This window comes from Gymnogyps californianus, chromosome Z (assembly GCF_018139145.2).
Source record: "Gymnogyps californianus isolate 813 chromosome Z, ASM1813914v2, whole genome shotgun sequence".
NCBI lineage: Eukaryota > Metazoa > Chordata > Aves > Accipitriformes > Cathartidae > Gymnogyps > Gymnogyps californianus.
Window position 1 is genome coordinate 37,841,486 of NC_059500.1, and position 23,016 is coordinate 37,864,501.

The 23,016-nt window shown below is 37.6% G+C and overlaps 1 protein-coding gene across 1 annotated transcript in view; it reads left to right on the forward strand.

Annotated features, from left to right (window-relative positions):
* The window catches only part of CNTNAP4 (contactin associated protein family member 4), a 244,003-nt gene that overhangs the window by 74,102 nt on the left and 146,885 nt on the right, over positions 1–23,016 (forward strand). Inside the window, exon 3 of the mRNA XM_050912810.1 lies at positions 1,496–1,689. Within this exon, the coding sequence (XP_050768767.1) occupies positions 1,496–1,689 (194 nt within the window). The remainder of the gene's footprint in view (positions 1–1,495; positions 1,690–23,016) is intronic.

The window sequence follows — 23,016 nt, forward strand, 5'->3', positions numbered from 1 at the left end:
CACCCATAGATTTAAATCCGTTACATTTTAAGTAGTTCATACATGTGTGGACAAAGAAATTGTCACATACATGGAGCTTTATGTATTTCTCTCAGCTCTTTCCACTTACCTTGCTCTGTAGAATGAACCTCACTTTTTGTGGCTTATGAACATCTGTATGATTTCCCACTATTTTATTTTTAAATGACAGTTTTAAATGCCTAAGTAACAATTCTTTTTTCTTTTCTTTTTTTCTAAAGGAGGTAATGTTAAGAATTTGACTCATGACCCTGAACAGAATTAAACCATATGTGATGTTTTATTCATGAAATGTTACGTATCTTGAAGCCTATACAAGCATAAGATTGGATTGCAGTTGTCTATTTCCACATAATACAGTGTTTATTGATTGTTGTGGGAACTAGAGATATCTGTTCTTGTTCTGTGTCTGTATGCTTTAAGAACTTTTCAAGGTGCCTCATGTTGTGTGAGTTTGTCTGAATTAGATCCAAATCTGCGCTTACAAAATGGATCTTTTATCATTTGCTGTACTCCATTCTCTAAGAAAACCCACCAGATGTTAACAGCCTCTGAATACTTGCAAATTTTGCAAAATATTTTCATAAACCCACATTTTTTCTTATGAGATTGTTTGCAACCTACCCCTGGGCTTTTTCATCCAGCTTTACAGACAAGATAGTAGCCTGATCTGAGTAAAGGCAAACTAAGAAAGACAAGGGAGAACTGAATTGATGTGATGTCTTTCTTCATTTCAACATCTCTTTCTGATTAGTTAAAAAACTGTAGAAATTTTATATATAGCTATGTGTTTTGGGTTAAACTTTATCTTTGCGAACTGGTCTGTCTCCTGATTCAAACTGCATTTGTATACCTCATACTCTCCTACTGTTTTGCCTACAAATCGGTTGGTCTCTTTAAGAGACGTGTAAATTTATCATCTAAGTGTCCTTTATTGCTTCGTATACAAATCTGTATATCCAGGCCTCACAGAACAGAATCACACAGAATCATTCAGGCTAGACAGGACCTCAGGAGATCTTTTAGTCCATATAAAATTAAATTGAGATGTATAAAACAAATAAACAAGATTCTGAGTTTTTGACTTCAAGAGTTTAATTGGATAAGAATTACTCTGTCAAATTCATTACAAAAATTAGAGAGAGAAAAAAGGGAGTGAATAAATTCACAACGACTTTTAATAGTTATAATTGGTTCCGTATATCAAGTAATCTGTATCTCTTTTTATAATAGTTGCTAAATAAGATGAAGAAAGTCTTGGCGCAACTACATCTTGAATTAGAATCATAGAATCATAGAATGGTTTGGGTTCGAAAGGACCTTTAAAGATTATCTACTTTCAAACCCCTGCCTTGGACAAGGACATCTTTCACTAGATCAGGTTGCTCAAATGAATTAATTCATTTTTGCATATACAAGTTTTGTGTTAACTTGCTTCTTTTAGGAATACATTTCAATCTTTTTCATTCTTTTTAAGGTGCTGGTGGCTGGTCTCCACTTGTGTCCAATAAATATCAATGGCTTCAGATTGATCTTGGTGAAAGAACTGAGATTACTGCTGTTGCTACTCAAGGTGGTTATGGGAGCTCCGACTGGGTAACAAGCTACCTTCTGATGTTTAGTGATAGTGGACGAAACTGGAAGCAGTATCGTCAAGAAGAAAGCATTTGGGTATGTTCTTTCAATAATGAGAATTAAGTTTCTGCAGAAGAATTAAAATACTTGTGCTATACATTGTTGTAAATATAAGCAAAGCAGTGGAATACAAAGAACTACACTGAAAGTGTTTAGATAATTAAATATACAAACTAATTTAGCTTTTAACAAGATAAAAGGCTGTAAAAAGCAAACAAACATCAATAACCTAGTCTTAGCATTACTCCATTAAGTCTCAAGGAGGTATTCTGAGGACTAAAAATGTACTGCAAAATCTCTTTTGTTTTGCTATGTATGGTAAAGTTGTTTTCCCAAAGTATTGATCCTAGTGTGTTAAACTTGGCTTTTTAATAAGGAAAAAAACCCAAAACAAAAACAAAAGCTTGTTTTATTTTTTCTGGAACATTTAATCTGATTGTAAAAATAAAATGAAGCAAAACAAAGAAATCAAAATCATAACTAAATAAATCCCAGTTTATTTGAAAAAAAAAAACCAACCAATATTTAATTTTTGGTCATCTAATTCAGAGTCTAGTTTCTGATGCTGCAACCCATTTATCTCCTATTAGCTTTGTAGCTAATAACAGTAATTAAAAAGCCTTGCTATGCTCATCACCTTTTATTCACATGAATTTTATTAAGAGCGAGGGATATGCAATACCAGACAGACAATGTCCGAAATACACACCGAAAATTGAATGATACAGGACTAGACCAGTATTGCATCTTTCCTTGATCCCCAATGATTAGCAGCTTGGACTAAAGGAAGAATATTGGTACTTGTGGTCTACGATTTTATCCTGTCAAGTTATTTCTATCCTTCTGTCCATATAAAGATCTGATTCATTTTTAAATTTTACTAAGCTGTAGGCTTCAGTTGTTTCTTGCTGCAGTTAAACATTATGTTAAAATGTATTTCATTTTATGCATTTTAATTTTGTTGACTTTTAATTCAAAATGTTCTTGTCACTCTTATTGTCAAACCCCATCTACGGTATAATGAGATTATGTAGTGGCTTACTTGTTGCATAATTATCCTTCTTTTTGAGTTTACCACATACTTCAACTTCAGATTGTGTTTTCATAACAAAGAGAAATAAATGAGTTTCTAATCCATATGGCTGTGGGGAGTGAGAAAAGAAAAACAATCTTCCAAATGTTAAATGAGCATAAGCTGCTACAATATTGTCTTTGCCCATCTTCAGACACACTGATAAAACAAATCTGAGAGGTAGAGCTGCTTGATCTCTTCAATGAAGGCTCTTTTGAAATCCCATATTGGTATTGCAAACAGTGATGTAGACAGTTTTTTCTTGAATATTGCCACCACTAAAACATCAAATGAAAGTTCCAAAAAATTGTTAAATGATGATGCAGACATTGGGGTAAGGAGGCTGTTAGATCTATAGGAGGGGAAAAGTACGGCTTCAATTCCATTATCTCAAACTTAATAAAAAAATGATTATTTTAATGATTGCGATGTAGATTGGAGGTATGGCTTGTAGGCAGTGATGCATAATTCAAGGATGTAAACCATCAAATTCAGAGATAGTCTATTGATCTTTTTTATGTATCTTTATTTAGGAGTTCTGCTTCTAGGGGAATATATTTTCTCTTTTCTAAACTAATGCATAGACGAAGTCTTGGAATGAAACTTTTAAATCTCTATTTATTTTATAGATTTTCTCTGACTGTTATCTGTTTATGTTAAGTCTTCTTAAATGAAGTGCCCAAGTTCATTTCAGGCAAGAACATCGCACATTTTATGGTACCTACTGTTATTTCTATCCTCTTTTTAACTGAGTCATTGCCCTATTACAAGACTGCTTACTGTTGTGGTTTAACCTGGCAGGTAGCTAAACACCACACAGCCGCTTGCTTACTCCCCCCCCACAGTGGGATGGGGGAGAGATACGGAAAAAAAAAAGCAAAATCCGTGGGTTGAGATAAAGACAGTTTAATAGGACAGAAAAGGAAGGGAAAATAATAATAGAATTAGAATATACAAAACAAGTGATGCACAATGCAATTGCTCAGCACCTGCTGACCAATGCCCAGCCAGTTCCCCAGCAACCCCCTGGCCAGCTTTCCCCCTAGTTTATATACTGAGCCTGATGTCATATAGTATGGAATACCCCTCTGGCCAGTTTGGGTCCGCTGTCCCAGCTGCGTCTCCTCCCAGCTTCTTGTGCCCCTCAGCCTACTCATTGGTGGGGTGGTGTGAGAAGCTGAAAAGTCCTTGACTTAGTGTAAACACTGCTTAGCAACAACTGAAACATCAGTGTGTTATCAACATTATTATTATCCTAAATCCAAACCATAGCACTATACTGGCTACTAGGAAGAAAATTAACTCTTTCCCAGCCAAAACCATGACACTTACCAGAGGTAACTTTTTTCCTTTATTTTTTTCACTACTACTGTGCATTAGAATGACGGAAGATGACCAGTTTTGAGGGCCCTGTGTTGCTATAAGTAATTCAGAATTCTTTACTGTATGTAAGGATTTGTACTTTGTAACCACTCTTTCTAAACTTAAGTAGAAAAGATACTTATCTTCTGTACAATTTCACAGCTCCCTACTCTTTATTTTCCTTTTCAGAAGTTAGTTATGAATTGTCTTTGTCACCTTATGGCTTATCTTAACTTAAGGTCCTGAAGCTCCTGTCATCAGTGGAGCTGATCATAGTTTTTTTACTCACTGTAAAATTTTTATAACAACTGAGATGCAAAGAGGACTATCTAGGCATCTGCAAATGATCTAGTTATAAAAACTCTCTTTATAGTCTGTGGAAAGGGTAGTCTTTTCAAAGGCTGGTTCCTCTGACCTTAGATGTCTTTGTTAGGTTGAAATGAATCATGTACAACTATCTTACCCCTCCTCTGTCTATAAAATGCTTCATTGCCTATTGGTGCTGAATTTGGATGTAGGTATTCTAAAATTAGGTGAGATGAACCTCTCTTCCCTCTTGTGGCTGCTAAATATGATTTGTTTTCACTTCTCTGCATATCAGGAATTGGTTTAGAAGGAATCATGGTGACCATAGTCTTTACCCATGCAATATACCTTGATCTCAGTCTTCTCATTAACAGTTTAGTGATGACCTAAATGTAGGCCTTACTTGCTATCTTATACCTGTAAGGAGTTTATCTTTCATGTAGATTTTATTTATTGTTCAAAACCCTTTAATTACTTGTTATGGTTTAACCCCAGTCAGCAGCTAAGCACCACGCAGCCTCTCCCTCACACCTTGCCCCGCTCCCTGTGGGATGGGGAGGAGAATCGGGAAAAGGTGGGCTGCGATAAGAATGGTTTAATAACTAAAGTAAAATATAATACTAACAATAATAATAAACAACTGTAATAATAATAATAATAGTAATGAAAAGGAATATAACAAAAAAAGAAGAGGGGAAAAAAACCAAAAAAAACCCAGTGATGCACAATGCAATTGCTCATCACCCGCTGACAGATGTCAGAGCCACAATCCGCCCCTCCTGGCCAACTCCCCCCCTGTTTATATACTGGGCATGATGTTCTATGCTACGAAATATCCCTTTGGCTAGTTCGGGTGAGCTGTCCTGGCTATGCTCCCTCCCAGCTTCTTGTACACCTGCTTGCTGGCAGAGGATGGGAAACTGAAAAATCCTTAACTTAGGATAAGCACTACTTAGCAAGAACTAAAACATCAGTGTGTTCTCACATTAAATCCAAAACACAGCACTGTACCAGCTAAGTACTAAGAAGAGAGTTAACTCTGTCCCAGTCAAAACCAGGACATTACTAAAGATACTTTTGAAAGACTAACTCCAGTACAGTTACTTGGACTGCTCTCATTGTAGATTAAGTACTGTTAAGTATAGTTAGGTATAGGTTTTTTAGTAGTTTTTTTCTTAGTTCAACAAAAAAATCTATTTGCACACTCATTTTGGTTTCTTTCCTCACTGACATGACTATCACCGTCTTTTTTGAAGTTGTCTCTACGTATTTTCTGCACTGTTCTTGATACTTATGTTAAGATTTTTCAGGCAGCAATTCCTAGGATGAGTATTAACATCTTTTTAAAAGTTGGCACAGTTCTGGTCAAGGTATAATTCTCAAGTGAAATAGTTGTTATTAATGGTAAAATACATATTTTTGACAGAAATCTTTCCCTTTGAGAAGGATTAGTTTAATCTTGGAGAGAGATTAATTCAAATCAATTTCAGATTTTCTTTAATGTTACCATAAATGTAAATGTGTTTGAACAAGGAATGTTGTGTGTCTTTATGTGTATGTTCTTCAATATATTTCTATTTTTTTCATTCCTTAGGGTACAATTCCAGATGTAGTAAAGCCCAACCTCCCAAGTCCAACCTTTTGCATAGTTCTTTTTTTTTACGTGTAAAATGAGCAGCGTTGCAAATCTGTTGGTGTATTAAGCTATTAGATTTTTCCTCTGGAAAGGACAATTCTTTTCACCTGTTTTCTTTCAAACTTCAGGAGGTATATGGTAAAATATAATAAAAAATGTAAAGTATACTTAAGCTTTGGTTCAAGAAGCGCTAAGAATATTTTTATGTCTTTAAATATTACCTTTAATAGTGGTACTGCTATTACTTCTTCCAAGCACTTTGTATTCTAGATATCATCACCTGTATTTTATCTATGAAGAATCTCACATTGTAATCGATAGTTTATTTTATCTATTTGGTGCTATGTATATTAATCCTTTTAACTAGTGTAGTTTCTAGTTTTAACTAATTTCATAGATTTGTATCACAAATGTTTTCATGCTGTGTACTCTCTCCTTAACATTACTAATTAATTGTTTCTTTTAAAAGGAGAGTAATAAGGTAACAGAGATTATATTCTCCATCATTTTCAAAAGGACGATTTAAGAGGGGGAAGAAGGAGAGCAATTTACAGTTTGAATGACAAGTTTCCCATGGCTGATAGTTTCAGTGAAAGCATGAGTGACACACCTCATGGGGAAATGCATCACAATGCCATTCATTAGCAGGAGTTTTGAACAAGAAAAAAAATATAATTTCTCTTCAATTAAAAATTGACCATTTCTTCTCTGATACAGCTAGGGAAATACACAGAAATTCAGCCTTTGGTTTTGTTGTTTTGTTGGTTTTTTTTTTCCTGAGAGAATAATGATTTATCCATTCCAGAGCTATGATCCAATTTTCAGTTTTATTTGTTTTGAGTCTTTCTTCTAAAATTTATACCCAAAGCAGAGGAATTAAAACTAGTATTTATACAATGTTAGCTAAAATTTTGGGAAATTCTGGCTATTTTTGTAACATCTGTTTTAAAAGGCAAATCTTTGCAATGTAGAAGTATGTTTATGTCTGTGTATGTTTGTACATATATTTAAGTTCTGAGGTCTATTTTCCATTTTATTTGCCTCAGCTGAAGTTAAAGCTGGAAGTTTGTTTTATCATAATTTTCTCAATCTTCTGAGTTTGCATAGAAGTAGTTTCACTAAAATAGTTACTATTCTGATGGTATGTAATAACATTTTATGAATGTTGAATGATTTGTTGCGCATGCATTGCTACATGTATTCCCAACTTCCTCTTTAAAGGATTTGGAGTGTTAGAGTTTATTGGAAACTTCCTGTGCTGAAAAATGACTCACCATTATGGAAAGTTTGAGGTTAAGGAATACCAAATCACAAGTATTCTGTGATAGTCACATTATATGATTCAAGAGTGTGGAGTTGCTTCACTGTTTTCTTGAAGCTGCTGGCTCTTCCTCAGTCTCAGGGATTGACATGTTTGCTAGAAGCTATGATCCTCCTCCTTGGAGAAAAATCACAGTCACTATTGATCATAATCTGCCTCACTGTAAAAGCAAAATGCTGTACCTATACGTTACTTTGCTGGACTTCTGTTAATTACTACTTTGAACCAGAACAATTTTCTAGTGATTCCTTCTGCAGCCCAATGTATAGATAAATTTAAATGGGTACTCCATCACTACATTTTTCTTAGGTACAGATTCCAAATGTTATGACTTCAGTACACAGACTGGCATGTCACTTTTTCTGTTGCTACTCACAGAAAATAAAGAACCTCTTTATCTATTAATTAAAGTAGGGCAGACGGTGATGACTTCAAAGCAGTTGGTTCTGATGTGCCTATATTTGTCATAGCTTGTTCATCACTCACTTGTCTTGCATTTTCAGCCAAAAAACTCCCAGTAGTTTGGGAGTTTTAACTACTCAGTTTAACTGTTAAGCTTTAACACTTTTAACTACTTGACTCAACTATGTAACTGAAGGACATATAACAACTTAGCTGCAATTGACGTCCGTCTTTCTGTAACATCCTCAAAGAGAAAATCATCACAGAGTTTGTCAGAATGCATAATTCATGTGTAAAAACTCCAAAGTGCACCAGGATGTTTAAAGTGGTTAAAAAAAAATATTTGTAGCTTTAATTTTTTTAAATTCATCCTTCTAAAGGATAATAGCATAAAAGACAAACAAACCGTGTTTTACTTTATCATATAGATTAAAAATCCTCTGCATCCTATGCAGAGTGTGTGTTTTAAAATAAAATAAAATTAAAAAATAATTTTTAAAAAAAGAAACTGAATGTGTATCCAAAAATTGTAAAATGTGTCATTGGCATCAAAATGTCTTCTCTTTGAAATGTTCTGTTTCGGGAAGGTTTGTTAAAATAACAACAGGTGCAGTCATGGCACCACTATTGTCCAAAACATTTGATACACAAATCTAATACACAAAACCAAGAGCTATTGACTAGAAGGATGGGAATCAGAGTAGTGAAAAATGGTGATTAGCAAAATCCATGCAGGCCAGAAGTAAATTTTCTGGTGATATTGAATTACATTAAAGATCCTCAGGATCTGAAACTGAGAGATGGTACTTCAAAGTTCAATGGCACGTAAACATATCAGCTGTGTTATGCTAGCTTACGATGATAATTTAAAGACTTTCACCTTTAAAAGTTTGTATGTTATTAAGGTAAATATCAAATGTACTTCTTTTTATAGAGTATGCAGAATGATATTACATAAGCTATGGTATTTTTTTGTATTTATTTTTTCTTCCTTATTTCATCATTATCATAATTACAGTGAAACAGACCTAAATAGTTCCATATATATGTATATATATATTAAAGAAATACAAATAATTTTTTCCAGAGCCCTTTAGATGGTATATATAATGGTGCATATCCATACGGTGTGTTGCGGGTTGACCCTGGCTAGATACCAGGTGCCTACGAAAGCCGCTGGACAGGGGAGAGAAAATTTAACAAAAGGCTCGTGGGTCAAGATAAGGACAGGGAGAGATCACTCAGCAATTACTGTCATAAGCAAAACAGGCTTGACTTGCGGAAATTATTTATTACCAATCAAATCAGAGTAGGATAAGGAGAAATAAAACCTAAATCTTAAAAACACCTTCCCCCCACCCCTCCCTCCTTCCCGGGCTCAACTTTACTCCCGATTCCTCTACCTCCTCCCCCCAAGCAGTGCAGGGGGATGGGGAATGGGGGTTGTGGTCAGTTCACCACACGTTCTTTCTGCCGCTCCTTCCTCCTCAGGGGGAGGATTCCTCACACTCTTCCCCTGCTCCAGCGTGGGGTCCCTCCCACGGGAGACAGTCCTCCATGAACTTGTCCAACATGAGTCCTTCCCATGGGCTACACTTCCTCACAAACTGCTCCAGCGTGGGTCCCCCACGGGGTCACAAGTCCTGCCAGCAAACCTCCTCCACCGTGGCCTCCTCTCTCTCTACAGGTCCACAGGTTCTGCCAGGAGCCTCCTCCAGTGCGGGCTTCCCATGGGGTCACAGCCTCCTTTGGGCGCATCCACCTGCTCCGGCATGGGGTCCTCCACAGGCTGCAGGTGGATATCTGCTCCACCATTAACCTCCACAGGCTGCAGGGAGACAGCCTGCCTTACCATGGTCTTCACCACAGGCTGCAGAGGAATCTCTGCTCCGGCGCCTTGGGCACCTCCTCCCCCTCCTTCTTCACTGACCTTGGTGTCTGCAGAGTTGTTTCTCTCATGTATTCTCACTCACCTCTCCAGTTGCAATTGCTGTTGGGCAGGGTTTTTTCCCCATCTTAAATATGTTATTACAGAGGCTACCACTGTCGCTGATGGGCTCAGCCTTGGCCAGCGGTGGGTCCGTCTTGGAGCCGGCTGGCATTGGCTCTATCGGACATAGGGGAAGCTTCTAGCAGCTTCTCACAGAAGGCACCCCTGCAGCCCCCCCACTGCTTAAACCTTGCCACACAAACCCAATACATGGTGCTATCTATCTACTGTAATAATGTTTTTCTGTCAATGAATATAGTTATGCCAAGGAAATTATTTTATATTCTGTGTAGCAGAATTGGCTTATTTCACAGCTTAATGTAACACAAGGGGTTTTTTTTGTTGTGTGTGTTTTGGGGATGGCATGTTTCTGAGTAAGAGATGAGCACTGGAAGTGGGCATTATTATCTTCCATTGAACCCACACAACATAGGTCCAAACAAGAATCTAAAATCCCATCTGAGATAAGAAAGACGAGGTTCAGTGAAAAAGGGTTGGATACTGAAGTATTTATTGAATTCAAACATGTGAAATGTTTGCTTACTCTGTTATTTCACTTGATGTGAGGAGGAGAATACAGACAGGTGAATAATTCATAATAAATTATTCAATGAATGTTTGCATTTTCTGCCTGAGAATTGTCTGTTAGAGTATGATTTACATAAATGAATTTGTTATTTTCAAATTATTTGTAGAATAGTGCTTTTAAAAATAGTTTGTGATTTTTATTCAGCTTGCTACAGTATTCAGCAACATATCCTGGGCCGTTTTCAATATGTACACAGATCACAATGATATGTTTAAATTCCCCAACTAAGTAACCATCATAAGTGTTAAGATCAGGGCTTCCTGAGTAAATGTTCAGAATAATGAATTTGAAATTAATTTTCCAGAAGAATCCTGTATTAATTTCATGACACTGTGGTGAATATATTTACAGTACCCCATGAACTAGAAAATTGTGAGTAGGGAAAACAAATGAGATATGAAAATGATTAAAATAATTTAATTTTAAAAAGATTATAAGTAATCAGTTTTAACATCTGTACAGTTCTAGGGGAAATTAAATCCAAGCATCTCAGTACTGTTAATCTTCTGGATATTTCTAGTAACCTCTGATTTCTTGCCCTTCCTCTTTGGTTCCACAGCAGCTGCTTATCTTTTGTAATTGTCAGAAATAGTACGTTGAATAACATGTTCAAAGCTCTTTGGTTACCTGGTAAAATGTTATAAAATGACACAAAACCTGACCTCTTCATTTTCCTTGCAACTGAAACAATGTTTTGGTGTACATACATGCATACAACCACACACACAAACGCAGAGATATATTCCGCCATAGAAAACTGACTGATACAGATTCTAATCAAGAGAATTTGCATAAAAATAAACCTTATAAGTCTCTATAATTGAGGAAAATATGGATAGACTGATGTCAGGTAATATTACTCAAACAATGTTTTGCCCACTGTTTGCATGGGGAAGAAGCTTACAAGTGTGAAGTTGGAACTCAAAAAGAAGAACAGTTCATAGAATCATAGAAACGTTTAGGTTGGAAAAGATCTTTAGGATCATCAGGTCCAACTGTTAACCTAGCACTGCCAAGTCCACCACTAAACCATGTCCCTAAGTGCCACATCTACACATCTTTTAAATACCTCCAGCAATGGTGACTCAACCGCTTCCCTGGGCAGCCTGTTCCAATGCTTGACAACTCTTTCGGTGAAGAGATTTTTCCTAATATCCAATCTAAACCTCCCCTGGAGCAACTTGAGGCCGTTTCCTCTCGTCTTATCACTTGTTACTTGGGAAAAGAGACTGACACCCACCTCGCTACAACCTCCTTTCAGGTAGCTGTAGAGAGCGGTAAGGTCTCCTCTGAGCCTCCTTTTCTCCAGGCTAAACAACCTCAGTTCCCTCAGCTGCTCCTCGGAAGACTTGTTCTCTAGACCCTTCACCAGCTTCGCTGCCCTTCTTTGGACACGCTCCAGCCCCTCAATGTCGTTCCTGTAGTGAGAGGCCCAAAGCTGAACACAGTATTCGAGGTGTGGCCTCACCAGTGCATACATAAGCTTCCATTTATGATGAGGATATTATGATATTTATCTAAAATATTACAATCTCTGAACTTAACTTTTAAGCTTTTAGATTTCCTCATCCACTTCTGTTTAAAATGCATTCTGACCACACTGCTATTTTTAGACACTTAAATGGCAATCTAATAAGGCTAATTGAGCAGTTACAATGATTAATGCTCTGTATAAAATAACTTAGAGTAGGTGAAGAGACGAATGCATGCGTCAAGGTTAACCTGTCCCAGAATATTTACTATAAGCTAAAAGAAAGAAAAAAAAGATTGAAACATCAGCAAATAATGTAGTGTTCTAACTAAAATCTAGATAAATTGTGTGGGTATACATTAAAGAAATTATTAATGCCCTAACAGGTAAAATATATATTGTCACTGCATATATTATGGCAGTCCATACGTGGGAAAAAAAAAAATTACATGCAGACAGTTAAAGAAACAATATTTAACTAAGGACAGCAAGATGCCTTGAAAATACGCAAGTCCAGCGACATGTAGAAGTAAATGTTCTACTAGAAAGACATTCACAGATTAGTTTTGATGTATGTGTTAGGACTGTGGTCATTAAATTGCCTAGATGAACAGGAGCTTTGGGAACCAAATTTTAATGTGTTAGGATGGTACTTTGTTATTTTAAAGACTGCTGCCCATGTAAACTATTAACTTAGCACTAGAGTGCTGGTCTTGATCAGAACTGTTTTTCTGACTGTTACCTGCCTGTCATGGTTTAAGCCCAGCCGGCAACAAAGCACCACATTGCCGCTTGCTCACTCCCCCTGCCCCTCCCCACCCCAGTGGGAGGGGGAGGAGGACCAAAAGAAAAAGGTAAAACCTCGTGGTTTGAGATAAGAACAGTGTAATAGAACAACACAAGGAGAGAAGAAATAACAATAATACTACTAAAAGAATATGTAAAGCGAGTGTTCCACAATTCAACTGCTCACCGCCCGGAACACTAAGCTCAGCCCGTTCCTGAGCAGCGCTTCCCCTCCCCCTGGCCAGCTCCCTCTGTTATCTACTGAGCATGACGTCAGTATGGTATCGAATATCCCCTTGGCTAGCTCGGGTCAGCCATCCCGGCCGTGCCCCCTCCCAGCTTCTTGTGAAAATTAACCCTATCCCAGCCGAACCCAGGACACTGTCGCATCATGGTCATCTTAAGAGAAAGCGATAGAAAAGCAACTACAACTTGCTGTATTTGGGTAATAGAAGAGAAACAGCAAGTAGCCGGTTCATTGCTTCTGCCTTTCTCTGCAGGTTTAGTTAGTCTGTGCTATAAAAGCCTGAGCATAACTTTGCACTTCTAATACGCACAAATTTTGGAAAAGGCAGTGCTATTATCTTGAGTTGGTTTTATAACTATCAACAGTAGTTTTTCATGAAGGTAATTATTTTCTTTAGACCTTTGATTATCTCTAATCTAAATATGGTGATGGTGGCACACCATTTTTCCATGAAAAGAATTCGCTGCGACAGATGCTGAGTTATTATACATTGTTTCTACTTATTGGTTGTCTTAAAGTCGGTAACATTACAATGTCCAGTTTGTTGAAAATACTGTAGCAAGTATTACAACTAGAAAAAAAAAAAAATTAGTTCTTTGCCTCTCAGGTGTTGGCTGTTCTAGAGTGAAATGACACTGATCGTATAATTCTCATACTAATATGAGAAGTTTGTGCATGAACACATATTACTGTCTGAAAATGGCTTGTGACGGATGAGAAAAATTGTGCTATGGATAAGAAAATATTGTCCCTATTTTCTGCAACAGACAGAGTGTGAACATTGCAGATGACTTGAGGAAATCAAGCTGTCTTTCAAGAAAACCGTTCCTCTTCATTAACAGAATGGGAAGTGTTTAGTTTGCTCAAGGCCTGTTGAGCTAGTAAGTAGTAGCAGACCCCACATTCAGCTTCTCTCTTATTTACACTCTCTCAGATGTAGCAAAAATACTTTCAGAAATGGACTTCATACCTCGTTTGGAAGCATCTCTCTATTATACATGGATGTCTTTTATGCCTAGTATAATCCCTGAGGTTTAAAGTTAACCAAAGACAAAGCCCTGAATTTTTATAAAAACTTTGGTCATTGAACTTCAGAGAAAATCTCAAGTTTATTTTGAGTATATATTGTCTTCACCCTGGTATTGTGATAGTCATACCATTATAATAGTATATTATCTTTACAGCATAGTCATATTTGTATCATCTTCACAATTCCCTTTTAGACACTTAAAATTCCTTTAGAAAACTTTTTAAACATTTGTCCCGGTTTTGCCTGGGATAGAGTTAATTCTCTTCTTAGTAGCTGGTACAGTGCTGTGTTTTGGATTTAGGGTGAGAATAATGTTGATAACGCTCTGATGTTTTAGTTGTTGCTAAGTAACACTTATCTTAAGTCAAGGATTCTTCCAGTTTCTCATGCTCTGCCAGCAAGCAGGTTTGTGAGAAGCTGGGAGGGAGCATAGACAGGACAGCTGACCCGAACGAGCCAAAGGGATATTTCATACCATGGAATGTCACGCCCAGTACATAAACTGGGGGGAGTTGGCCAGGAGGCACAGATCATGGCTCTGGCATCAGTCGGCGGGTGGTGAGCAATTGCATTCTGCATCACTAGTTTTTTTCTTTTTTTTTCCCCTCTTCTTTTTTTGTTATATTCCTTTTCATTACTATTATTATTATTATAGTTCATTATTATTATTGTTAGTATTATATTTTACTTTAGTTATTAAACCATTCTTATCTCAACCTATGAGTTTTACCTTCTTTCCCGATTCTCCTCCCCATCCCACTGGGAGCAGGGCAGGGCATGAGGGAGCAGCTGCGTGATGCTTAACTGCTGACTGGGGTTAAACCACAACAACATTGAAATTATAGATTCCTAAAAGTAGAAATAGGAATTTGGAGATCTAAGTGTGTCGTGGTTTAGGCCAAGCCAGCAACAAAGCACCATGCAGCCACTCGCTCACTCCTCCCTGGTGGGATGGGGAGAAGAAAATATAACAAAAGTCTCGTGAGTTGAGATCAGGACAGGGAGGGATCGCTCACCAGCTGTGGTCACAGGCAAAACAGACTCGACTTGGGGAAAAAAAAGAAATCAATCTAATTTTCTTAACAATCAAATCAGAGTAGGATAATGAGAAATAGAATTATATTTTAAAAACACGCCTTCCCCCTATCCCTCCCTTCTTCCCGGGCTCAGCTTTGCTCCCGATTCCTCTACCTCCTCCCCCCCAGTGGTGCAGGGGGACGGGGAATGGGGGTTATGGTCAGCTCATCACATGCTGTTTCTGCTGCTCCTTCCTCCTCAGGGGGAGGACTCCTCACACTCTTCCCCTGCTCCAGTGTAGGGTCCCTCCCACAGGGGTCAGCCCTCTACAAGCTTCTCCAGCACGAGTCCCTTGCACAGGCTGCAGTCCTTCACAAACTGCTCCAGCGTGGGCTTTCCCGCGGAATGACAGCCTTCTCAGGGCCCAGCCACCTCCTCCGGCATGGGGTCCTCCATGGGCTGCAGGGGAATCTCTGCTCCACCATTAACCTCCATGGGCTGGAGGGGGACAGCCTGCCATCTCACCATGGGCTGCAGGGGAATCTCCGTTGCGGCGCACCTCCTCCCTCTCCTCCTTCACGGACCTTGGTGTCTGCATGGCTGTTTCTCTCACATCCCACTCCCCTCCACTGCAACTCTTCTTCCTTTTTTGGCAGACTTTCCCCTTCCTAAATGTGCTATCACGGAGGCGCTACCACTGTTGCTGATTGACTTGGCCTTGGCCAGAGGCGGGTCTGACTTGGAGCCAGGGAAGCTTCTAGCAGCTTCTCACAGGAGCCACACCTGTAGCCCCTCCCCTGCTACCAAAACCCTGCCACACAAACCCAACACAATAAAACAGATGCCATGATTAATAATCTTCTTCTCTTCGTGATTGGGTGACAGTTTTCAGTTTGAATAGGAATTGCTGTGCATCACTAATATTTTGTAATTCTGTTTTTTGTTTGTTTTTTTCCTTTGCTGTTGTAATTCTGTGTTTGCTTTTTGTCCCAGTTCATGTACCAGGCAATTGAAGAAGTAAAATCTGCCGTTATGCTTCTGTAGCCATTCTGTTCCACAAACACAGCAGAAGGCCCTGCTATTTCTTGTGCTGTATGATCTAATATAGAATAGGCAATTACCACCCTGCTGTAAGATCCTGCATGAGCCGTTCAGTTTGCAACAGCACACTGCACACTGCATTGTGAACCCATGCCGAAGCATTCACTGGAAACCTGGATAACCTCTGCCTTGTCATTTGCTTATGTAGTTAAGGTTGTAGATAACGGCTAGGCATTAATTTCTAAACACTGTTAGAATATGGAGACTTTGGGGAAAAAAAATAAAATTTGTTCCTAAAGTATATTTCTTAATTGGCAAATATAGCTTAAATGTAGGGTGAATCTCTATGTCTAAGGCAGAGTTTATAATGATTAATTATACAGGGAGAAGAACATTTTTGAGAGTATGTATGAAATTTCTGTTGATTTTTGAAGTAAAATGATCATATACCTCTTAGTATGAATGTCTTATTTTATCAATATCACCTTCAATTGATATTGACCTGACGAGTATCTTGATAAAATCTCCACTGTGCATATTTCTTAGTTGACTAAAATTCCATGTGATCATCATATCTTCATAGTTTGAGGGCATTGTGCCTTTGTAATGCCACAGAATTTGCTAAAATTTTACAAGCTTGTGCTTAATATATTTTTGATTCTTTTTTGGCAAAATGAATCATGTAAGAACAAACAAGATTAATAATCTGTATCTCAATACTGTGTAGTTTCTTGTTGCCATATTTTAGGACCTTTTCGTAAATGGAAATGAATGGTATTCCTCCACTGGACATGTATTTAATTCTTAGCAGCATGTATTTCCATGCTGAATAAATAATTAGTTTTTCTCTGGTAGGCTGGTGTTTAACCCATTTAAATCTACATTTTCTAATGCTAGACAGTGACATTTGCTACCACTTGTTTTAAAGGTCATAGGTAAGTAGGTTTAAAATAAACTTTATTGCGTATTTCATCCCTTGTATAAAAGTTGCTAGATTTAAACTGTGAAAAGAATATTTCAGTGTGTTTTAAATAAGTGATTCCGCAATTATAGCAGCACTACTCATCTTATACCTAGTAAAGATTTCTATGAGATCAGTTCTATACTTTGAAAATTCAGTGAACACCTTTTTCTTTCCCACTCCTTAAATTGCCTAATTTTTTGAAGGTCACTAGCTCTAATTAAAATATCACTGACAAGAACTTCCTTAACGTGCCTCAAGGTGCCCTTTCACCTATTTCTCTATATAGGTAGCTATATGGAAATCAGCTGAAATTGCTGGTTTTTTGATCTCCAGAACTGAGTCAAAGTATCAGAAGAGTTCCGTGAAACATTCTAACTTATAGCATTTAACTTATTTTAACAATATGTAACTCCTTTTTCAAATTATTTCTTTCCTATATCTGTTAATTTACCTGTAACTTTTGCAGCAGATTTCTTTCTGTGAAGGTCACAATTATTTTATTTATATCCCATGGACATACTGAAACTCTATTTGACATCTTTGACTCATTTCAGCTATGAAAAAAAAAAAGGAATTGAGCATACAGATTTTTGTGTAGACTTCAGTAACTCCCAGAATTTTCCATAAAAACCAGCTAAGTTTTAATTTTACCTGTTAGGTAAAGTTTTATTTTGTTTAGTGGACAGGTCATGGTTGCTGTATATTTGTCTGTCTTACTATTGCATTCACCTTTCTGACAGCTTAGGCTGTGGAAGACATTAGAGAATACCTTATGGGATTCCATGGCATTTGCAATAATCATCTTTTTTAACTAGCTGTCTGTGCAGATTTTTGCTCCTATCCCAGCATTTATTATTATTTATTAAAGTTATTGATAGGAAAATTTTAGGAAAAATGATAGTAACTTAACTGCATAATATCCTGCATCTGAATCAGGTAGTTGTAGATTTTTGTGCTAAGTTCTTAGTTAAGGGATTGTATGTTCTTTGTGGAATAGTAAAAACTAGGGTTTAGTGTCTAGTCATAGATATGAAGTGGAGTCAGAGTGGGATTTTTCTTCACATTTGTGAACTATTATTTTACATTTGTTACAGAATGATACACTTCTAGAAACACATCTCTTTAAGCCTCATGTGACAGATGAATCTTGTATGAACTACTTGTTTTATTGTCGGGAATTTCTAATGGATTACATTAAAAATACCCATTTTGATAAGTTAATTGCTACCTTCCCTTTCCTCAGTTTTCTGCATCTTACTAAGGAATCACAATAGTTATGTGATATAGAGAAAACTGAAATATGAAAAATTTGGTGAGTTGAGCTGTGTTCTACTGTGAGAAGTACGTAACAATGATACATCTGTTTTCTATTCATGGTTTATCTGCTAAGGTTGAATACGTCACTTCTTTTCTAGGTGCCAGTATAATTAAATATTGTGCAAATGTGTAATGTTAAGCAATACGTTCTTTAACTACTTGCAACTGTGAGATGGGAACAGCACTGCAAAAAGGAATATGTAAATACAGATAATATCAAAGGGGGAAAGGTTTAAATCTGTCTTAAGGAAGATATTTTACTAGATCATGTCTGGGATAGAGGGAGGTGAATTAAGAAATAAAACTAAAAGAGAAAGGAAAAGGCATTACTGCTACTGGAGAGGATAGACTCCACTTTTGTGGATGATACAGAATTTCTTTGTCCTCTTGTTCACTGTCTGATTTTTCAGATAAGACCATAATTGAAGTCCTGGAAGCTCCCTCTGTGGATAGAAAAGAAAACGATAATGCTGTCAGTTGTCAGTACACACTCTGTTCCCTCACTGTCTTCCAGTGTAGTATACAACATATTGATTGTCTGATGTCTTCAATTTGGACATTGATATCTTTCAGTGATGTTGGCTATATATAATATTTTAAGTGCAAGATGCTATTTTAAATTAAAATATGATGAGCAAAAAAATCTGTTTAATTCCTTTTAAAAAATCTTGATGTAAACAAAAGTAAATTTACCTGGACTCATATTACTGAGGTAAAGTTAAAGAAAGATTACGATGCTGTTATGGATTCTTGCTTGTTAAATTGCAGAGAGCTAGTATGTATGTTTGCAGTAGTGTACATGAATTCTACAATTCAGATTTTTTTTTAAAAAAGGTATGTTAACCATAAAGTCTTCTCCATAGTGTTTTATATTATTTGCATAAACATGGAAAATGTTAATAATACTTTGGCTGATACAGTGGGAAGGATATTGAAGACCTTTTCAGAGGCATACCAATGTCATCAGAAAACTGCTGATGTATATACATCATATGAACCATCTTTTATAATTTATTATTAATTGATTTCCAAAATATACTCACGTAACTGAATCACATAACAAATGTAGCATCTAGCAAAATGAAACAAGAAAAATAATGTATATGTAAAAAGAGTAAAACAATTACTAATTCTATGGACTTAAAGCTTAAAGGGTTTTTTTTTAAATAGCTGAAGTATGCAAAGCATGCTGAGAAGAGGTTAATGATGTTGAATACAGTTGTCAAAGTTAAGCACTCTACTGAAATGCTGTTGTTTTGTGGTTTTTTTTTCTTATCATCCCACTTCTGACCTCTTAAGAAAATCAAATTGATTTATCCCTATTGTTCTATTTGAGGCGATAAACTTTGACCATATCAGACCGTTCATTGAAATGTAGATCTATACTCACTATGTTAAAAACTCAGTGTTCTTATTCTTGTTGACCTTCCCATTCAGTTATGGAAACATATCGATACCAATATTTTATTAGATGTGTGCCATCAGTATTATGCTTACTGTGTTAGGCTTGTTAGGTATTTCAGGAATTTCTGTTTCCCAAAGCACATCCATTTTTTAAGATTACTAAGCCGAATAAAGAATAGAAAATAAAGTATTACAAGTTGGGCTTGTCCTTGGAAAGAGTATGGACCTTGATGAGAAAGCAACAAGGTCTTTCTTCTTGCAGAAGAGAGGTAGAGCTGTTGTTTACCTGTTTGGTAACTTGTTTATATTTAGGGATTTCATAGTTTGGTTTTAAATTTATTTTTGCAAAGTCTATGAGGGGCTGTGTGGTATGAGTGGACAATAAATTTTTCAAAGAGTTTTGGTCGCTTCTGATTAACAGTTAAAAGAGGGGAAGAACAATAAAGTCTTAAAACATAAGTAAACAAAGACTAGAGAAATCAGAAAACAAAAAGAAGAAAATAGGAGAATTTATCTGTGAAATTGGGAAGGATTTTTTTCTTTTTTTTTCCTGAATGTTGACAACAGAGATGCGTGAACAATAAAGAAGCTGTACATGAATATGTACAACATCTTTGGATGGTTATATTGAAATGTAATTTGGTAGTTATTAGACCAATATATAATGACATATTTTTTGGTATGACTTCATAGGAAAGATCTTAGGACTGGAAATGCAGTAGAAGACAGGGGTGGAGTTCACATAGGATTTGAGTGGAGGACAAAGCATACATGAGGGAAAAGGCTGCAAGGACAACATGCACAATTTAGAGACACTTGATGAACACTAGAATGTGGAAAAAGACTGTGCATGGGAACCTGAAAGTAAAAAAGAGATCGTAGAGAAAAAGCTGTGAAGAAATCAGGACTTACTGTACTGAAGACAACAGATGAGGTAACAAATAGAGGAGAAAGAAGTGGCAAGGAAAAGAAACGAGGAGTTAGACTAAAATGGAGAAAAGGAAGAGTTAGCCAAGGAGGAGTGCCTAGAGAGAAACACGTATGATGACATGAGCAGTAGTGAGAAACAAAAGACATAGCTGTGTGAACAAAACAGAGCACCAAAGAGAGAAGGTATGGGATGACAACATAAATAAAAATAGATGGAAACTTAGACTGGCATGTGCTGACGGTGGGCAGGGAAGACTAAGACTAAAGAAGAACTTGAGGGAAACCAAGGGGAAAATTCATGACAAAGGACTAGACTGCTGGTTATTTCCCTTTTCCTAAGCACAACAATGATATGCATGGGAAAATTTCCATTACTTTTATTTCAGTCCTCCTGTGTTCTTGAAACTTTGTTTGCAAACCCACTGAAAATTTTGCATGAAAAAGGCTTTACAGTTCATTTGAAAACAACATCAGAAAAGCAAACAAACAAAAAATCAAGAAAGAAAAAATAGAAAAAGTTGTATTTTGTGTTGTTTTGTTTTTTATGAGAAGCGCCGTGGTATTGATGCATAATCACAGATCTAAGGAAACAAGATCTGAGAAGCAATACTTTTTTATTTTTGCATTGACTCATTAATGACTATGAGTAAATCACTTCTCACTGCCTCAGAGGGGAACATTAAAAATATATTCTACAGATGATACTTCATCATCAAAAAGGAAGTTAGGCTTTATGAATGTCAGAGTAAATTCAATAGTTTAAACATACTGTCATGTACTGGAAGAAGAAAACCAAAGATATTTGTCATTGGCTTGGTCTCTCCATTATTTTTGTCCAAAGAGCGTGTATTGGGTTTGCATGGCAGGGTTTTGGTAGCAGCGGGGCTACAGAGGTGGCTTTTATGAGAAGCTGCTAGAAGCTTCCCCCATGCCCAATAGAGCCGATGCCAGTTGGCTCCAAGATGGACCCGCCGCTAGCCAAGGCCGAGCCAATCAGCAATGGTGGTAGTGCCTCTGGGATAACATATTTAAGATGGGGAAAAAGTTACTGCACAACACAGTCACTGCAGCTGAAGACAGGATTGAGAATATGTGAGAGAAACAACTCTGCAGACACCAAGAAGAAGGAGGGGGAGGAGGTGCCCCAGGCCCCAGAACAGAGATTCTCCTGCAGCCCATGGTGAAGACTGTGGTGAAGACGATGGTGAGGCAGGCTGTCCCCCTGCAGCCTGTGGAGGTTAACAGTGGAGCAGATATCCACCTGCAGCCCGTGGAGGACCCCACACCGGAGCAGGTGGATGCGCCCAAAGGAGGCTGTGACCCCATGGGAAGCCCGCACTGGAGGAGGCTCCTGGCAGAACCTGTGGACCTGTAGAGAGAGAGGAGGCCACGGTGGAGGAGGTTTGCTGGCAGGACTTGTGACCCCGTGGGGGACCCACGCTGGAGCAGTCTGTTCCTGAAGGACTGCACCCCATGGAAGGGACCCACGCTGGAGCAGTTTGTGAAGAACTGTAGCCCGTGGGAAGGACTCATGGAGGACTGTCTCCCGTGGGAGGGACCCCACGCTGGAGCAGGGGAAGAGTGTGAGGAATCCTCCCCCTGAGGAGGAAGGAGCGGCAGAAAGAACGTGTGGTGAACTGACCACAACCCCCATTCCCCATCCCCCTGTGCCGCTGTCAGGGAGGAGGTAGAGGAATCGGGAGTAAAGTTGAGCCCAGGAAGGAGGGAGGGGTGGTGGAAGGTGTTTTTAAGATATCGTTCTATCTCTCCTTATCCTACTCTGATTTGATTGATAATAAACTAATTTCCCCATGTTGACTCTGTTTTGCCTATGACAGTAATTGCTGAGTGATCTCTCCCTGTCCTTATCTTGACCCACGAGCCTTTTGTTGTATTTTCTCTCCCCTGTCCAGTTGCGGAGGGGGAGTGATAGAGCAGCTTTGGTGGGCACCTGGTGTGCAGCCAGGGTCAATCCACCACAGAGCTCTACTCCATTAGTACATGTGTGGACTAGTGAAGATTAGTCTTCAGTTGTTATTGATTTAAAACAATTGAAAGACCAAGAGAAAATACTAGTTGTTTTTACCTTTTCCATTAGAAAAAGCTGAAATGTAAACCTCACAAGGCATCCTGGACAACCTTAGCATTAAGATTTTTCTAGACAAAAGATAAGGAAATTGGAAAAAATATTAAGAAGACTAATACTTCGTTTACCCCTGTGACATGAAGCTGAAAAAAATAAGTGGTCAACACAGAGGAATACAGAATATATATATATCTGGGATGCTCAAATTATTTACTTTAGGAAATCTGAATGCATTGAATGCAGCACATACAACCATACAGCAAATGAAATAGGAAATAAATTGATTTTCAAAGATGGAATAAAAGAAGAAGAACATTCTGCGTTGGGTAAATGATCCTTCTAGCTAGTAAAAAAATCACTTAGTGTCAATGATGAGATAATAAAACTTGATA